The sequence below is a fragment of the Corythoichthys intestinalis genome, chromosome 13, assembly GCF_030265065.1.
Source record: "Corythoichthys intestinalis isolate RoL2023-P3 chromosome 13, ASM3026506v1, whole genome shotgun sequence".
Classification (NCBI taxonomy): Eukaryota; Metazoa; Chordata; class Actinopteri; order Syngnathiformes; family Syngnathidae; genus Corythoichthys; species Corythoichthys intestinalis.
In genome coordinates this window covers 53,536,405-53,556,175 of record NC_080407.1, presented here as the reverse complement: position 1 = coordinate 53,556,175, position 19,771 = coordinate 53,536,405, and the positions used below count along the sequence as shown (strand labels likewise).

Here is a 19,771-nt window from a genome sequence, read left to right as displayed (position 1 = left end):
CCACATGGCAAAAATAAATGCCACATGGCAAAAATTTTTTGCCACTTGGCAAATGTAATTGCTATTGTCTGATCACTTATTTTCGAATTTTTTTCTAATTTCATAATTCAAAAATATGATTTTAGTGTCGTAATTTATTCTGATCCAGCATTATTTTCGGTTGTAGTTTAGATGGGTTTTCATTTATTATTTTTTTTACCTTAATTTAATTATTGCCATTGTCTGATATAACTTCATTAATTTTCTTTTTTCTAATTTATAAAAACTATTGTTTTAATGTAGTAATTAATTGCTATTGTCTTATCCAACATTGTTTTTTTTTTTGTTGTATTTTAAATCTTTTTTTTTTAATTTCTCATTTTTTTCAATTTTATTCAACATATTTTTTAAATTGTATTATATTTTTACTCATTTTATTGCAGGTTAAATGGATTTAGAATTTTCCAGTCTAACGACTTAGGTTGGACGTCTATCACAGTCAATGACAGCTAATGAGTTAAACTGTTTTTTTTTTTTTTTCCCTCATAAAAAAAATAAGAAAGGAACACGTGACTGATAAGCACGACTGAACTTTGAATCTTCAATCATTAAAAAAATGGCGGAGGTAATGCTACTGCAAAAAGAAAGCTCTTTCATGGATCCCTTCGCCGGGCGTCTGTTGGAGTATTTTCTGCCGCAAACCTGTTCCGACGCATTTTTCCAGCGTTACAACTTTATAGACGGTGAGTACGTCTAATGATTGACACGCATGAGTGGCCAATGAGATGAGAGTCTTTCTTTCAGGGCCGTGTCTGAAGATTCTGCTCAGCAAAGTTGTGGGGAGCGTCATCATCCTGGGATCCATGTTGGGTATAGTTTCTCTAATTTTTAATTATATGGGAGGCCCATATAGTAAAAATCTTTTTATGTTTTAATGGCGTTTCTTCGGCGTCAATCGGCACCTTTCAAATATCAAAACGACCGGAATTTTCGCGTGACGCAGGGACTTTTTCAAACAACCCCGAAAAATTTTCCGTTCACGGGTAAACCCCGATTTAACAAAAAAAAAAATTCAATCAGTTCGGGGTGTACCCTGCCTACTGCCCGTAGTTAGCTGGGCTAGGCTCCAGCACCTCCGCGACCCTTGTGAGGAAAAAGCATGGAAAATGAATGAATAATTAAAAATGTATCTAGTCTCACAATTTTTGACCAAATCTCATAATTTGGACATAAAAAATTCCGGGACTGAGAGGCATTTATACAGAATTTGGGGGAAAAAATGGTTCCCAAGTAATTAGCAAAAAACTCTCACATTTATTTCTAATGGGATGGAACTGATGGCCATGAACATCCAAATTTCCCATTCATCTCCAATACATGTCCACCAAATGTACATGCCCCCTCATGACCTGATATGACCAAGACATGTCCCTGAAATGTCCCCACATGACCTGATATGACCAAGATGTGGTCCCCAAATGACCTGATATGACCAGGACATGTCCCCCAAATGTCCCCTCATGACCTAATATGACCAGGACATGTCCCCTCATGACCTGATATGACCAGGACATGTCCCCAAATGACCGGATAAGACCAGGACATGTCCCCCAAATGACCTGACATAACCAGGACATGTCCCCCAAATGTCCCCTCATGACCTGATTTGACCAGGAGATGTCCCCAAATAACATGACATGGCAAAATCCATATTGCCACATGGCACAAAAAATGCCACATAGCAAAATTAATTTTGCAACATGGCAAAAAATGTCACATGGCAAAATACATTTGCAAAAACAATGCCACATGACAAAAAAATGCCACATGGCAAAATTAATTTTGCCACATGACAAAAAAGTCATTAGTCATTTTAAAATGTCTGTGGCAAATGTGGCAAAATCCATTTTGGAAAAAATGCCACATGGCAAAATTAATTTTGCAACATGGGAAAAAATGCCACGTGACAAAAATGCCACATGGCAAAATACATTTGCAAAAAAATGCCACATAGCAAAATTAATTTTGCCACATGGCATTTTTTTGCAAATGTATTTTGCCATGTGGCATTTTTGTCATGTGGCATTTTTTCCCATGTGGCAAAATTAATTTTGCCACATGACAAAAAAAGTCATTAGTCATTTTCAAATATGTTTGTCTTTTTTTTGTTGACGAAACCTCAGACTAATTTTGTCTAGTTTTAGTTACCGTTGACTCAAAATGTTTTCGTCTCTAAAATTCAAAAGTTTTCTTCCAAAAATAAATATAGGTTTCCAACTATTTCGAATGAACATTGATAGGTGAGCACATGTTGTAGCGTCCACAAGGACAACGCATACTTCCTGGTGCTAATACACTCTAAGCAGCAAAACAGTACATTATTTTCACTAGCCTAATGCTAACGCGAATGCAATGCTAATGCTACGAGTTACATTTAATGTGTGATGATCACTCAGCATAGACCTTTAAAGGCTAAAACAACATTGCATATTCTCTCTCGGCAAGATAGGAAAACAAAACTTAATATGTGTTGCAAAACAAGCAAGCCTGGAGATGAGAGGACACTGGTGAGTTGGGGGTGGGGGGGTGCAGTACGTCACATGTCACACAACCGGACACTGCCATTATGCAGGCTAACAACATAAAAAATTTCACGTATTGTGAACACGAGAAACTATAACGCATTGTCATCTCGTTCTCATCTCGTCAGACGACTACTGACATTCAGTTCGTTATGTTTTAGTCTCCCAAGACATGTTTTTAGCTTGTTATCATCTCGTAATTGTCATTAAAAAATTGTTCCAGTTTCAAAGGACACTCTCTTGTATGGCAATTTGCAGTTTGAATGGGAGTTTGTGTTGAAAGGAGACTTATACGAATGGGTATGAGACAATAATATGCTTTCCCAAAACGCAATAGCAACGGACACTTAGCTTAGCGCTTGGTGCTAAGTAGTAGCGTCTCATCAACAAAGAATACAAACAATCTAATTGGCTTCATTTACTCACCTCTGACAGAGGCACACTCGATCTAACAACACAAAAGACGATGAAACTCTCGACACTTCATAATATTATTGATTCAGCAACCCAACATGAGTGTAGCAGTGAACTCTCTCTCGCTTGCTCTAATTCCTGGCACGCGCACAGCCTCAAATTACACACAAACAAGGACTCAAACGGGACTGCTCATAACTGCAGTCTAAAATCGATTGTCAAATTCGTTGGCAACTGATTTATTAATCGATTGTAGCCATTTAGTTGTTGCAGCCTTAATATCTATCGCCGTCAATGACTTCATCAAATAAATCCGACCACATTTGCAGTTAAGGTGCCTCAGATTGCCAAGATTCTGGGCGCGAAGAATGCAGAAGGCGTGAGCTTCTTGTCGCTCCTGGGCGAGCTCTTCGCCATCACCGGATCGCTAGCCTACAGCTTCGCCAACGGCTTCCCATTCAGGTGGGCGCGCCTTTTCGCTATTAAAAGCCACTTGCTCACTCGCCGCTTCTCAACCGACAGCGCCTGGGGCGAGGCGCTCTTTGTCATGTTCCAAACTGTCACCATCGGCTTCCTGGTTCAGCACTACGGTGGGCGGAGTTGCATCGGTGCGTTGTTCCTGCTGCTATACTCCATCACGCTAGCCCTCCTGCTGTCTCCGCTAGCCCCCGCGCCGCTGCTAGCAGCCATGCAGGCCTCCAACATGCCCGCCATCATAATCAGCAGGGTCAGATTAACTCCCTTTAACTAAATGTTCGTCATTTATGTGCTATATTTGTTTTCTGGGGGGTGCGCAGGTTATCCAAGCGGCTGTCAACCTTCGAAACGGACACACGGGCCAATTATCGGCGCTGACCGTCACCATATTGTTCGCCGGGTCGCTGGCTCGCATCTTCACCTCAGTGCAGGTACTTTTTCGGAAAGACCTAAAGCGCTAATTGCCGTCAATTATCAAGGAAATGTTGAAGTTTTGCCATCTTAGATTTGTTTTGCATCGGCAGGAAACGGGCGACACCCTGCTGGTGGTTACCTACGTGGTGTCAGTGATCGCAAACGGCGTGATCGTGGCGCAGGTGCTGTACTACTGGAAGTCCACTAAAAGGTTCCTACAAGGCCCGCGTGCTCCCGATGATAACAGAGCCACGGCAGGTAAACACGACGCTGCCCTCTAGTGGTTTTCACCCACGTCCCCGGAAGAACATTAAGCGGTAAAACCCGCAACTATTTGGGGAATCCGCACCAACGTATGACATCACGCGATATTGATGATTACTTCTAAAACGGCGAACAATTGGAACTTGTTGAAGTCAGCCATAGCGCATCCATGGCAACCACTTGTTGAAGCCTCGCTGCCTGTTGCTAGGTGATCGGAGCTACCGGACCAGAAAATCCCTCCATTGACACCCCCCGACCAGCAACACCCCCCGAAAGACCCCCGCGGGCTCTAGCCAAAACAACCGCGCATTTTTTGAGGCATTTGTCAAGCGAGTGAAAACAAAGTCATTTCCAATTGAGAAAACTGCTATTTCCAATTTTCTTGAAGGCATCAAAATGCAGCATTTATAGTGACAAACACATTTAATACCAAAAGAGTTGAAGTTGTTGTTGAAGTTTTTATTTTTACATTATTAAGCCTTTTCTGTCACTTTTTTTAATGGATTGTTGTCCAAAGTATGCTCTGCTGTTATTTTTCTAAAATTTTAACTTCAAGGGGTTTTGTATTTTTTTGTTCTTTCACTGCCAGCCCATATGGATTTGGACCATTAATGGCTATGGAGCCTCTAATGGGATATTGACAGAAATAAAATAAATGTAAATAATCTGGTGCGCACCATATAGTTTCTAGTGCATTCCAAGACAATGTAATGGTGACAATTGGTAATGCAGTAATATCTTTATGGTGCGCACCACATCATTTCTAGTGCGCACCACATACTGTCTGGTGTACACCAGATTGTTACTGGTGCGTTCCGAGACATTATAATGGTGACAATGTGCAAGTAATGCAGTAATATTTTTATGGTGCGCACCAAATAGTTTCTATTGCGCACCAAATACTATCTGGCGCACACCCAATGGGTTCAAGTGCGCCCCACATACTATGTGGTGGGCACCCGATGGTTTCAAGAACGCACCACGTACTATCTGGTGTGCACAAGATAGTTTCTAGTGCGCACCACGTACTCTCTGGTGTGCACCAGATTGTTACTAGTGCGTTCCGAGCCAATGTAATGGTGACAATGGGCAAGTAATGCAGTAAAATCTTTACGGTGCGCACCACATACTCCCTGGTGCGCACCCGATGGTTTCAAGTGTGCGCCACATACTATCTAGTGCACACCCGATGGTTTGAAGTGCGCACTACATACTATCTGGTGTGCTCCAGATAGTTTCTAGTTTGCACCACATGCTATCTGGTGCGCACCCGATTGTTTCAAGTGTGCACTACATACTCTCTGGTGTGCACCAGATTGTTACTTGTGCGTTCAGAGACAATGTAATGGTGACAATGTGCAAGTAATGCAGTAATATATTTATGGTGCGCACCAAATACTCCCTGGTGTGCACCCGATGGTTTCAAGTGTGCACCACATACAGTGGGGAGAACAAGTATTTGATACACTGCCAAGGGGAAAACCCCTTGGCAGTTTATCAAATACTTGTTCTCCCCACTGTACTATCTGGTGCACACCCGATGGTTTGAAGTGCGCACTACATACTATCTGGTGCACACCAGATAGTATGTGGTGCAAACTAGAAACTATCTGGTGCGCAACTGATTGTTTCAAGTGCGCACTACATACTATCTGTTGCACACTCAATGGTTTCAAGTGTGCACCACATACTCTCTGGTGTGCACCAGATTGTTACTAGTGCATTCTGAGACAATGTAATGGTGACAATGTGCAAGTAATGCAGTAATAGCTTCATGGTGCACACCACATAGTTTCTAGTGCGCACCAGATAGTTTCTATTGCGCACCACATACCATCTGGTGCGCACTGTATTCTTACTAGTGCGTTCCGAGCCAATGTTATGGTGACATTGGGCAAGTAATGCAGTGATATATTTTTGGTGCGCACCACATAGTTTCTAGTGCGCACCACATACTCCCTGGTGCGCACCCGATGGTTTCAAGTGCGCACCACTCACTGTCTGGTATACACTAGATTATTACTAGTGTGTTCCAACACAGTGTAATGGTGACGATGTACAAGTAATGCAGTAATATGTTTATGGTGCGCACCACATAGTTTCTAGTGCGCACCACATACTATCGATGGTTTCAAGTGCGCACCAGATAGTTTCTAGTGGGCAGCACATACTATGTGTTGTGCACCAGATTGTTACTAGTGCGCACCACATACTATCTGGTGTGCACCAGATTGTTACGAGTGTGTTCCGAGACAATGTAATGGTGACAATGTGCAAGTAATGCAGTAATATCTTTATGGTGCGCACCTGATGGTTTCAAGTGCGCACCACATATTATCTGGTGCATACAAGTTAGTTTTCTAGTGCTCGGCACATACCATCTAGTACTCACCAAATAGTTCTAGTGCGAAGCGCATACTACCTGGTGCGCACCAGATATTTTCTAGTGTGCACCACGTACTATCTGGTTTGCACCAGATTGTTTAAATTAATTAGCCATTTTTAAACTTTTTTTTTTTGCTAGTGAATCTCATTTGATATTTGACGCCCCCCCACCCAAGTTTATTCTCCCACCACACAGTCTTCGGCCCCCTCCCCTCAACGACCGATTAGCCAGCGCAAGGGTTCTGGCCCATTTCCATGAGAAAGGCGGCGGTCGGTGAAAGGGTTAAGCCTGTGAGGACCGAGTAAAGCAGAAAGCAGCCCTCATTTTCTGCACGGTTGGGGGGGGAGCTCGGGGAACAAAGCCGCCCGAGGGAGGAGCGGAGGGAGACTCCGGCTTTACTATATGCACCTGCGCGCTGAAAGGCGGCGGACAATGCGCCTCCGAAACGGCCAATTACGCGCGGGCCATCCAACAGCTTTGTGTGTTGGGGGAGAAAGTGAATTTTAAAGAGGACAAAGATAAGAAAGTAAAGCTTTAAATCACCCCCCCATCCCCTCCCCGAAATTCACCCACATGTTCCCATGCAGCCAAGGCGATGACTCACACGTCATCCTTCTCGTATGCGCGTGACGTCAAGTGCCAGGAAAATACGGAGGAGTTTTTAAGGAGCAGATCAGAGTTTTATAAAGTAGTGGCACGGGTCCCAGATCCGGGCCACTGCGACAATTTAGGTGGCCGGTTAAGAAAAAAAATTGAGAAGATTTTGTTTTTTTCCCTTCATATATTCAATGTAAATAAATTTTTAAAATTTTTGAAAAATAATACAGTAGTACTTCTACTTACGAACGCCTCTACATACAGAATTTTCAGGATAAGGAACGCCTCAACGGGAAAATATTGCATCGTTACGTAAGAAATTTCAGGATACGAAAGGACATGTTTTGATACATTTTTATGCATTCTAAAATTTTGAGGCGGTTGGAATGGAATAGAGCATTTACACAAAAACGCGTCTCTACTAACAGAATTTCAAGTTACAAAACTACTTCAAGAACCAATTAATTTTGTAAGGAGAGGTACCACTGTATTCTCTGATTTGTGTAGTTCTTGATCTTAAATACAATTCTGTATTCTCTGACTTGTGAAGTTCTTGATCTAAAATACAATAGTCCCTCTATATACGGAATCCTTTTGTAAGTAGAGGTACCACTATATACTCTGATTTGTGTAGTTTCAAAACTACCTCCAAACCAATTAATTTTGTAAGTAGAGGTACCACTGTATTCTGATTTGTATAGTTCTTGATCTTAAACACAATTTTACCTCTACTTACAAAAATAATTTGTAAGTAGAGGTACCACTGTATTCTCTAATTTGTGTAGTTCTTGATCTTAAATACAGTACTGTATTCTCTGATTTGTGAAGTTCTTCATATTTAATACAATAGTAGATCTACTTATGAGATTATTTTGTAAGTAGAGGTACCGCTGCATTCTCTGATTTGTGTAGTTTCAAAACTAATTCCAGAAGCAATTAATTTCGTTAATAGAGGTACCACTGTATCCCCTGATTTGTGTAGTTGTAGTTCTTGAGCTCAAATACAATAGTACCTCTACTTACGAAATTAATTTGTAAGTAGAGGAAACTGTATTCTCTGATTTGTGTAGTTCTGGATCTTAAATACAATAGTGTATTCTCTGTTTTGTGTAGTTCCTTATCTTGAATACAATAGTACCTCTACTTACGAACTTAATTTATAAGTAGAGGTTCCACTGTATTCGCTGATTTGTGTAGTTCTTGATCTTAAATAGAATAGTGTATTCTCTGATTCATGAAGTTCTTGATCTTAAATACAATAGTGCCTCTTTTTACGAAATTAATTTGTAAGTAGAGGTACCACTGTATTCTGATTTGTGCAGTTTCAAAACTATTTCCAGAACCAGTTAATTTTGTAAGTTGAGGTACCACGTTATTCGCTGATTTGTGTAGTTCTTGATCTTAAATACATTAGTACCTCTACTCACAAAACTAATTTGTAAGTAGAGGTACCACTGTATTCTCTGATTTGTGTAGTTCTTGATGTTAAATACAATAGACAAAATTATTTTGTAAGTAGAGGTACCACTGTAGTCTCTGATTTGTGTAGTTTCAAGACACTTCCAGAACCAGTTAATTTTGTAAGTAGAGGTACCACTGTATTTGCTGATTTGTGTTGTTCTTGATCTGAAATACAATAGTACCTCTACTTAAAAAATGAATTTGTAAGTAGAGGTACCACTGTATTCTCAGATGTGTGTAGTTTTTGATCTTAAATACAATAGTGTATTTTCAGATTTGTGTAGTTCTTGATCCTTGAATACAATAGTAACCCTACTTACGAAATTAATTTGTAAGTAGAGGTACTATTGTATTCTCTGATTTGTGTAATTTCAAAACTACTTCCAGAACCTATTAATTTTGTAAGTAGAGGTACCACTGTATTCGCTAGTTCTTGATCTTGAATACAATAGTACCTCTACTTACAAAATGAATTTGTAAGTAGAGGTACCACTGTACTCTCCGATTTGTGTAGTTCTTGATCTTGAATACAATAGTACCTCTACTTACGAAATTAATTTGTAAATAGAGGTACCACTGTATTCTCTGATTTGTGTAGTTCTTGGTCTTAAATACAATAGTACCTCTACTTACGAAATTAATTTGTAAATAGAGGTACCACTGTATTCTCTGATTTGTGTAGTTTCAAAAGTACTTCCAGAACCAATTAATTTCATAAAACCAATTAATTTCATAGGTAGAGGTTCTATTATATTTAAGATCTAGAACTACACAAATCAGAGAATATAGTGGTGCTTCTACTTAATAACTAGAGGTGCTATTGTATTTAAGACCAAGAACTACACAAATCAGAGGATACAGTGGTAGCTCTACTTACGAAATTAATTGGTTCTGGAAGTCATTTTGTAACCTGAAAATTCTGTACGTAGAGACACTTTTTCCATGTCATTGCCCTAATCCGTTCCTAGCCCCACTATATTGAAAATGCATCAAAACATGTAGGAAATACATGTCACAATTCGATTAGTGCACAATAAACATAAAATCAGAGTTGTGAAGAAGAGGATGCTGGGATACAAATACAGTAGAGGTCCCTTTTCAGCCAGTTGATGCCAAGAATGTTAGGCAATAGCCAATAGCAGAGCAGCTATAAGTATGTTACGTTCAGTAAACACTGCAAGTACCAACCACGTTGTATTTTTGCCTTTCCTACCATGTAATTTGTTTCGTAACAAGAGGCAATATTTTTCCGTTGAGGCGCGTCTTAACCTGAAAATTCTGTATGTAGAGACGTTCATAAGTAGAGGTACAACTACTTTTTTTTTTGTATGTGAAATTTTTAGTTAGAAAAATACAAATAAATATTTACTGTTTAAAAAAAAAAAGATTCGCTTTTTGGAGGCTCAACATTTTTTTTTTTTTTTTAAGTAAACGTTGCTACTTGAATATGAAAACACCTCATCAATTAGTTGCCGATTAGTCGTTTCAAGAAATGAAAAATCAAGTCTGGCATTCCCGTTTTCCCAGCAATGACAGGACGTCATTTTGCCTTTTTTTATTAATAGTCATGAAAGCCATAAAGATTTCTCGGAATCCAAAAGGCATCAAGACTCTTAGTATAAGAGCCTAAAATGTGTACATTATTTACAAGAGCGCTACATACAGTAACTAAACCCATTCTAAAGCAAAAAAAAAGACAAAAATGTAAACATTTACACATGACATTTCAACAAGTACATGTTTGGAGTTAGTAACAGGTGGAGAAATCAAACCGAATGTAGGTCCATAGCAGCAGCTACTTACTGTACAGCAATATTCACAGTTGTGCTGGTTAGTAAAAACAACATTTTCATTAAAAACATTAGCCAAAATTTTTTTTAATGCCGATTGAAACTGTAATTGGCGTACTAATTCCAAACACTCGTTCCCTAGCGCCATCAGTGTGAATGAATGAGTTAATTTTCGAAACTGATAAAACTGTGGTAGGAAGGTTGTTGATGTGCTTCCTTAGTTTCAGTATTTTAAGTGTTAATGTAACAAAATTACATCCGGGGAATGTAAAAACAGCAACTGGTAAAATAAATTTAAGCAAGGAACAATCCAAAAACCAGAAACAATCTGGTGCGCACCAGAAACTATCTGGTAAACATTAGCATTATATAGCATTTAAGCTAGTAGACATTTGCTATGCAAGTTAGCAAATTGTTTAAACATTAGCATTATATAGCATTTAGGCTAGCCGACCTTTGTTGTGTAAGTTAGCCAATTGTTGTAAACATTAGCATTATATAGCATTTAAGATAGCGGACTTTTGCAATGCAAGTTATCCAATTGCAACAATTACTAAAAGTACGCTAGCTTAAATGCTATATAATGTTAATGTTTACCAGATAGCTTCTGGTGCGCACAAGAAAGAGTAGCTGTCTGGTAAGCATTAGCATTAGCAAAAGTCTGCTAGCTTAATTGCTATATAATGCTAATAATGTTTACCAGATGCGCACCATAAAGATATTACTGCATTACTTGCACATATTCACCATTATATTGTCTTGGAACGCACTAGTAACAATCTTGTGTTCACCATATAGTATGTGCTGCCCACTAGTAATTATCTGGTGGGTAGCAGATAGTATGTAGTGCACACTTGAAACCATTGGGTGCGCACCAGATAGTATTAGGTGCACACTTGCAACCATCAGGTGCGCACCAGGGAGCATGTGGCGCGCACTAGAAACTGGAACTATGTGGTACGCACCAGAAACATTAGCATTATATAGCATTTAAGCTAGCACACTTTTGCTATGCAAGTCAGCCAATTGTTGTAAACATTAGCATGTTATAGCATTTAAGCTAGTGTACTTTTGCTATGCAAGTCAGCCAATTCCAATAATGCAACAATTTGCTAACTTGCATGGCAAAATCTATCTGGTAAACATTTGCTTTGTATAGCATTTAAGCTAGCAGAATTTTGCTATGCAAATTAGCCAATTGTTTTAAACATTACCATTATATAGCATTTAAGCTAGTGGACTTTTGCTATGCAAGTCAGCCAATTCCAACAATGCAACAATTTGCTAACTTGCATGGCAAAAGTCTGCTAGCTTAAATGCTAATGTTTACCAGATTGTTTCTGGTGTGATGTTGTGCACCAGAAACAATCTGGTAAACATTAGCATTATATAGCATTTAAGCTAGCGGACTTTTGCTACACAAGTTAGCCAATCGTTGTAAACATCAGCATTATATGGAATTTAAGCTAGCAGGCTAACTTGCAAAGCAAAAGTCCGCTAGCTTAAATGCGATATTATGCTGAAGTTTACTAGATAGTTTTTTGGTGCGCAACAGAAACTATCTGGTAAACATTAGCAATGTATAGCATCTAGCAGAAGTTTGCTATGCAAATTAGTCAATTATTTTAAACATTACCATTAAATAGCATTTAAGCTAGTGGACTTTTGCTATGCAACTTAGCATAATATTGCATTTAAGCTAGCTGACTTTTGCTGTGCAAGTCAGCCAAAGCAAAAGTCAGCTAGCTTAAATGCGATATTACGCTAATGTTTACCAGATAGTTTTTTGGTGCGCAAAAAACTATCTAGTAAACATTAGCATTCTATAGCATTTAAGCTAGCAGAATTTTGCTATGCAAATTAGCCAATTGTTTTAAACATTACCGTTATATAGCATTTAAGCTAGTGGACTGTTGATATGCAAGTATGCCAGTTTAATGCTGATGTTTAAAACAATTGGCTAAGTATAGCATTTAGGTATGTAACTTAAATTCTATATAATGGTAATGTTTAAAACAATTGGCTAATAATTGGCATAGCAAAATCCCACTGGTTTAAATGCTATATAATGCTAATGTTTACCAGATAGTTTCTGTTGCGCACCAAAAAACAAACATCTGGTAAACATTAGCATAAATATCGCAGTTAAGCTAGCTGACTTTTGCTTTGCAAGTTAGCCTGCTAGTTTAAACAATTGGCTAATATTTGGCATAGCAAAATCCCGCTGGTTTATATGCTATATAATTCTAATGTATAGCAGATTGCTTCTCTGTAAAAGTTTGATATGTTGGTATTAAGTTTGTTGATGTATTTCCTTAGTTTAAGTGTTGTAAGGGTAATATGTCAAAGTTATGTACGGTCAATGTAAATACAGACACTTTTTAAAGGAACTTTGATTCCTTTATCGAGTTAAAATGGATCCGGAAAATGATAGTTGGAAATACTTGATGTGTTAAAGGAAAACCGCGATGACTTTTGGATTTCTTACCCAAAGATTAGTCCTAAGAAGCAGTCTGATTTAACTCAAGCAAAATGTCCATGGAAATAATGGTGCACAAAAGAAAGGTGGGGATCACCGCTGTATAGTTTATACATACACAATTTATCTTCCGCTAGATGGCAGCAGACACACTCAACCTGCCACCTGTTGGCGATGAAAAATGTAAATTCATGAGGTGATGTTTTTCAAAGTTAGCTTGAGACGTTGTCTTGACATATTAAAACTAGTTGAGAAAACAGGTGTCCGCTCTTGACGTCACGTTGTCTAGATTTTTTTTTTTTGTTGCTCCCTTAAAAAGCCTAAATGAATTGTCTCTAGATGTGCGTTAGGGGGACGGTGCCGGCGAGGTAGTGCTGCTGGACGCCCCCATAGCCCCTGGCGGCTGCCGCTGGGTCGCCGCCGCCACCGCCGGCATCGCCGCCCCCAGGGATGTACATGCTGATCATGTCGCGCAGGTCCCCCTGCAGGGGCCCTCGGTGGTGGGTGGGCGTCGGGGGCGAGTGGGACACGGATTCCGCTTTCACCATGGACATGGGGACCGGGCTGGGCTGCTGGGGGCTGCCGCTGTACGACATCGGGCTGCCGACACAGGAAGAATTACATTAGCCACATGAATTCATATTTCAAATATCTTCAATTTTTTACTATTTTCATGTATGTTTCGTGCCTTCATTAGCTTCATTCACTGCCACCCTTCCACTTCAAATGGATTGGACGTGTACAAACTCATTTCAATTCATAGCAGATGGATAATTGGACGCCACATGATTGGACGTCTATTATCGTCAATGTCAGTGAAAGCGTTAATAATTGTGTTATATTATGCATATTTGGGATTATAAATATTTTTGTGTTTTTTTTTTTGTTTTTTTTTTAAATAATTGTTTTCAGATTTTGTACGTACTGTATATGTTATAAAATGTGTTTTTTTATACATATTTTTAGTGCTGGTTTTTTTTTGTACATATTTTTAGTGCTGGTTTGTTTATAAAGGCTTTGTTTTCGGTGTATTAGTATATTATAAATAAATATTTTACACGTTAGACGTTATTTTACCGGGAAACTTTACCACATTTTTCAAAAGTTTCCATTTGATTTTCCTGGAATTTGAAATGTTTTTCGATCTTTAATTCATTGGTCGCCATTGACAGCGATAGACGTCCAAATTAATTTGAAGTGGGAAAGCGTAAGGCTTCAAATGGATTTGGACGTCTATCGCTGTCAATGGCGACCGATGAATTAAAGATCAAAAATCGGTTCAAATTCCGAGAAATTAAAAGGAAAAATGTGGTAAAGTTTCCTGGTAAAATAACTAATGTCTAACGTGTGAAACATTTATTTATAATACTAATACACCGAAAATGAAGCTTTTATAACCAAACCAGCACTAAAAATATGTACTGTACAAAAAACACACAAATATTTTATAATATATACGTACAAAATCTGAAAACAACTATTAAAAAAAACAACACAAAAATATTTAAAATACCAAATAAGCACGATATGCCATCCTTCCCACTTCAAATTAATTTGGGCGTCCATCGCCGTCAGCAGCCTCGAAGTCATCACCTGTAGGAGTTGTTTCCGTTCATGTAGGTCTGCGCCGCAGCCATGGCGGGTGGATACTGGAGGGCCGACAGGTCGTAGCGGTGCAACTGCTGCGTGTAGCCCAGCGCGTCGCCCTGCATGCCGGCGTAGCCTCCCGCGGGTCCCCACCCGTAGCTCTCCATCCTGGGGCTGGCGTTTTGACCCTGCGCCGCCACCTGCAGCAGGTTCCCCGCGGCGGCCAGCGGGTATTTGGCCACCTGCGCGTCCTTCTTGAGCACGGGCTTGCTCTTGCGGCGTGGCTTGTACTTGTAGTCCGGGTACTCCTTCATATGCACCGCGCGCAGCCTCTTGGCCTCGTCGATGAAGGGTCGCTTCTCGGCGTCGCTCAGCAGCTTCCACTCGGCCCCCAGCCGCTTGCTGATCTCCGAGTTGTGCATTTTGGGGTTCTCCTGAGCCATCTTGCGCCTTTGACCGCGCGACCACACCATGAAGGCGTTCATAGGTCGCTTCACCTTATCCATGGGGTCGCCTCCTCCTGCACCGGTTAGGCCGGTTTTGGAGCCCGGGTGCGCCACGCCGTTGCCGGGCGTCATGCTGCCCGGCGGGGCGGGTGACATCCCTTGCGCCGCGTGGTGCAACGGCTGCCCGCCTCCGGGCTTCAACTCGTGTTCCATCATGCTGTACATGTCGGAAAGGACAATTCAAAAACGACGCGTAAAAGTCCACCTGGTGTTCCCGCACTTTGCGCGGGAGCACCGGGTCAACTAAGTAGCCTCAAGCGCGACGGGACTGTCGTTATCTTAACAAACAATCCCACAAAAAAAGAAAGAAAAAACGCTCAGCTTTGATTTTAGCTTGTTGTTCTTGGCTTTTGTCAAACAGACGAAGGCGAAAACTACTTGGCTTCCTTCGCTGCAACTTGTTATTCTGAACCACTTGTTGTTCGAGCGCACTCTCCGGGTTCAAGCCCAACTCCCCCCCGCCGCACCCTCCGTCCTTTCTCTGGCCGGCCCGCAGTCGACCAATCAGGAGTGAGCGCGATCATTAGCATCTCAAAAGACTTTTTTTAAGGACCGAGAGCGAGCCAATATCTTAATAAGGGGAAACCGAGGAGAGAGTTTGATGCGCAATCGCTCAAACTTTCGCGAAAAACAAGTAAATAGTGGGTTGAAGAGGCAAACGGAAAGTTAACCCAACGGTTTTAGATAAAATCTCCAAATACTAAAGTTAATATGCGCCATTTTTTTCTAAAGATTTTTTTTTTACTCATTGATGGTAGAGTTACTTTAAAACAGTTTTTTAGGGCCCGAGCACTAAGTGTGCAAGAGCCCTATTGTAATGCAAAGGATTATTACTATAATTTCTTCACCTTGGCAAATAAAAATGGCCAATTTGGAGGCCTGAACATGCACGAAAACTCGCCAAAATTTGCACATCGCGTAAATTTCGATGATTATGCAACGTTGCGAAAAAATAAAACAATTGCTCAGTGGCGCCTCCTTTTAAAAAAAGCCTCTCCATTTAGGTTTTTTCAACATAGAGTGATGAAATTTGGGTAGTGGATACATTGTGCAAAACTGCTCCAAAAAGTCTCATGCACCCATATTTTAAACCCAACAGGAAATCGGGTATTTTGGATTGAATGTGAAATTTTTCTCGATTAAGATGGTGCACGTTTGAGACCATGGTGCTTGGGGAGTTAGTTGGATCGTCTTTAAAATTGGTGAGACTGTTCAGGAGACATATGAGATCTTAAGTTTTTAAGATGGTGCATTTTTATTCATGGGTCTGACCTAGGCGTGGTGCCAAAGTCGGCCATTTTTTTAGCGAAACGACGAATTCAACAGGCGCAACAGAAACTATCTGGTTAACATCAGCATTCTATAGCATTTAAGCTAGCAGAATTTTGTTGTGCAAATTAGCCAACTGTTTTAAACACTACCATTATATAGCATTTAAGCTAGTGGAATTTTGATATTGAACTTAGCCAATTGTTTTAAAAATTAGCATTATATAGCATTTAAACTAGCAGACCTTTGCTATGCTAGGCAGCCAATTGTTGTAAACATTAGCATTATATAGCATTTAGGCTAGCGGACTTTTCTTGTGCTAGTTAGCCAATTGTTGTAAACATTAGCATTATAAAGCATTTAAGCTAGTGGACTTTTGCTATGCAAGTTATCCAATTGTTTTAAACATTTAGCATTATATCTGGCATGTCAACATTTTATCTCGCCAAAAATTTTGAACAGTCATAACTCGGCAGATATACAACATATCTGCGCCAAACTTCCTGTGCTTGTTGAGAGTCATACCCTGAAGGGTCCTGTAGGAGTCATTTGCATCAACCCTACAGCGCCAACTAGTGGCGACTGAAAGGAGCTTTAAAAAAAAAGGCCTGTCCTATTAGGTTTTTTTCAATATAGAGCAATGAAATTTGGGGAGTCGATACCTTATGTAAAACTGCTCCAAAAAGTCTATTGCACCCATGTTCCAAATCCAACAGGAAATCGCGTACTTTGGATCGAATGAAATTTTTATCGATTTATTGTACAGTTTACATTTGGAGGCCTGAACATGCACGAAAAATGACCAAATTTTGCACATACATGCGGCTTCGCGTAAATTTCAATACTCTTGTGACATTACGAAAACCCATATTCCAAACCCAACAGGGTATTTTGGATAGAAAGTGAAATTTTTATGATTAACATGGTGCACATTCGAGACCTTGGTGCCTAGGGAGTTAGTTGGATCCTCCTCAAAATTGGTGGGAATGTTCATGAGACATATGAGATCTTGAGTTCTCAAAATGGTGAGTTTTCATTCACGGGTCTGACCTAGGCGGGGTGCCACAGTCGACCATTTTTTTGGGCAAAACACCAAATTCAGAAAATGACTGATAACTCCCTCATACAATCTTTTTCATACCTAGCATGTATGTGAAGTATCCCAGCCCGAACATAACTGCAGGCCATTAGGCCTGGCGCCCCCTAGTGGGAACAGGAAATGCCTTTTTTATGAGACAGGCTCCTCCTCCAAGGGAAAAAAATCTATTGACCTCAAACCTGTTTCAGGGAAGCCATGTGTTCAAGTGCCTGATGAAAAATAATTAGGTTTTGTTGAAGCGGAGGGGTCCAAACAGGCAGTGAAAATGACCGTTGCCATTTCGTCTCGCCACAAGAGCAGTCATAACTTTGCAGACATACATCATATCTGCGTCAAACTTCCCGTACTTGCCATTTACCATAAAAATACCATATACGATGGCATTACACAATGGCAATGAGGTGCATGGCCTGCAAAAAATGCCATATACGAAAGAAAATGCTATATACAAAAAAATGCTATATGTTGTATCAAAATACATTTTCCCATATACCAAAAAAAATTGCCATAAAACAAAAGCTTTTTGCTATATACAAAAAAAAATGCCATATACCAAATCCTTTTTTTGCCACATACAAAAAAATGCCATATGCCAAAAACCATTTTGCCATATACCAAATAAAAAAATGCCATATACTGATAACCATTTTTCCATATGCCATAAAAATGTCTCATACCCCCCAAAAAATTGCCACACAGCAAAAAATGCAATATTCCAAAGCCATTTTGCCATATACCAAAAAAAAAAAAAAAAAAATGCCATAAGCCAAAAGCCATTTTGCCATGTATCAAAAAATGCTATATACCAGAATCCATTTGGCCATACACCCTAAAAATTGCCATATAATAAAAGCGTTTTTGCCATATACGAAAAAATGCCATATGACAAAACCTGTTTTGCCAGATACCACCCAAAAATGCCACATACCCAAAAAATGCCACATTCCAAAAAAATGCTATATACCAATAGCCATTTTTCCATATACCCCAAAAATGCCACGTCTAAAAAAATAGCAACATACCAGAAAAATTGCCATATTCCGAAGCCATTTTGTCATACAACAAAAAATGCCATAAGATAAAAGCTATTTTGCCTAATACCAAAAAATGCCATATATCAAAATCCATTTTACCATATACCAAAAAATGCCATATACCGAAAAAAATTGCCATATAACAAAAGCTTTTTTACCATATACAAAAAAATGCCATATCCCAAAAAACATTTTGCCATTTACCCCCAAAAAATGTCCCATACCCAAAAAATGCCATATGCCAAAGCCTTTTTGCCATATACCAAAATTTTGCCATAAGCCAAAAGCCATTTCGCCATATACCAAAAAAATACCATTTTGCCATATACCAAAAAAAAAAAAATGCCAAAAGCCATTTTGCTATATAGCAAATGCCACTTTTCGTCCTCGGCCCTGAGCTGTAAATATATGAAAATTCTGAACACAATTTTAAATTGGTCTTAAAAAAACAAACAATAACTGGCTCTAAACCTTGAAAAACAACATAATTTATTCAAATCGATTCAAGGAATTAAAATTGTCTCATTTGAAAATGACTCCAATATGACACTGAACCCTTAATAAGCTACCCACCTGTTGTCTGTCCTAATATGACTTAACAGGAAGTGGTTTTGTGCCCCCTAGTGGATCAACTTTATAGCATGCTGTAAAAAGAAAGAAACCAAACATGCTCTAAAACCTCCCGCTGCCTCAAAAGTGGACCCCGGATCAACGAGTCACATGACTCGCCTTTCGCGTTAACGGCCTGACTCCCGACTCCGATGTTACGGAACTCGGCGGCCGAATGGCGTGCTTGATGGAAAGGAGGGGAAATGTGAAGGAACAGAAATGAAATCAATAAGTAAGGATGGTCGCAATGATGGAGGGCCAAATGCAGGAAGGATGAAAAGGATGAAGGGATGGATGTGGAAGGGTGGGTGGGTGATTTGAGGGTGACAGGCCTCCCTGAATAGGCCTCTATTCTCCCCTCTGCTGGCTCCTCTTCTCATGCAAAGCAGGCCCCCGTTCAGCCTCGCAGCCATCCGTCACACAACAGAAAGACCCTGGCAGACCCTTTACGAGCCTCCCACTCCGCATAATCCCCCCACCCAGCGCCCAACAGGGGGTGACGGGCCAGTAGGGGGGATGGGCGTGGGCCCGAGCCCCCCAAAATGCCTCTGGAGGAGGAAGCAGGGGCCACCTAGAAAGTGTTTTCTCCTCAAAGCATCGCAAGACGCAGATGAAAATGAACTGTTTTTACTCTGCTCTTCTACTACAAGAAGTTACTGTCATCCCAGTTCAAATGGATTTAATGTCTTTCGCTAACAATGCCAGTGAATGAGTTCAGATTATTGATAAAAAAACATCCAAGGTTGATTTCTGTGGCATGTATGATCAATCAAACCCGATTGAAATGCAATCCAAGATGGATGAGTCTGAGTTGAACTCAACTG

General features: G+C 40.0%; 2 protein-coding genes across 2 annotated transcripts; one reads left to right on the top strand and one right to left on the bottom strand.

The window, feature by feature from the left end:
* The first annotated feature begins 368 nt into the window (after positions 1 to 368).
* Positions 369 to 5,282, top strand: LOC130928737 (mannose-P-dolichol utilization defect 1 protein-like). Its single transcript, XM_057855467.1, has 5 exons — positions 369 to 849; positions 3,305 to 3,437; positions 3,498 to 3,702; positions 3,773 to 3,883; positions 3,977 to 5,282. Exons 1-5 carry the CDS (start codon positions 765 to 767, stop codon positions 4,145 to 4,147), a joined length of 705 nt encoding a protein of 234 aa, XP_057711450.1. The 5' UTR covers positions 369 to 764; the 3' UTR covers positions 4,148 to 5,282.
* A 6,979-nt stretch (positions 5,283 to 12,261) lies between these two features.
* On the bottom strand, positions 12,262 to 15,355 carry LOC130928735 (transcription factor Sox-19a-like). The gene is made up of 2 exons (XM_057855466.1): positions 14,437 to 15,355; positions 12,262 to 13,443 (listed from the first exon to the last, which is right to left on the bottom strand). The coding sequence occupies exons 1-2, from the start codon at positions 15,099 to 15,101 to the stop codon at positions 13,179 to 13,181; spliced, it is 930 nt and encodes a 309-aa protein (XP_057711449.1). The 5' UTR covers positions 15,102 to 15,355; the 3' UTR covers positions 12,262 to 13,178.
* Between the last annotated feature and the right edge of the window lie 4,416 nt (positions 15,356 to 19,771).

What these genes read in the sequence shown, in the direction of transcription:
- LOC130928737 (XM_057855467.1), top strand. Translation starts at nt 765, where the DNA reads ATGAGAGTCTTTCTTTCAGGGCCGTGTCTGAAGATTCTGCTCAGCAAA. An exon ending in CATCCTGGGATCCATGTTGG is followed by an intron (nt 850 to 3,304) that starts GTATAGTTTCTC and finishes CCACATTTGCAG; the next exon opens with TTAAGGTGCCTCAGATTGCC. An exon ending in GCCAACGGCTTCCCATTCAG is followed by an intron (nt 3,438 to 3,497) that starts GTGGGCGCGCCT and finishes CTCAACCGACAG; the next exon opens with CGCCTGGGGCGAGGCGCTCT.
- LOC130928735 (XM_057855466.1), bottom strand. Translation starts at nt 15,101, where the DNA reads ATGTACAGCATGATGGAACACGAGTTGAAGCCCGGAGGCGGGCAGCCG. An exon ending in AACGGAAACAACTCCTACAG is followed by an intron (nt 13,444 to 14,436) that starts GTGATGACTTCG and finishes CTGTGTCGGCAG; the next exon opens with CCCGATGTCGTACAGCGGCA.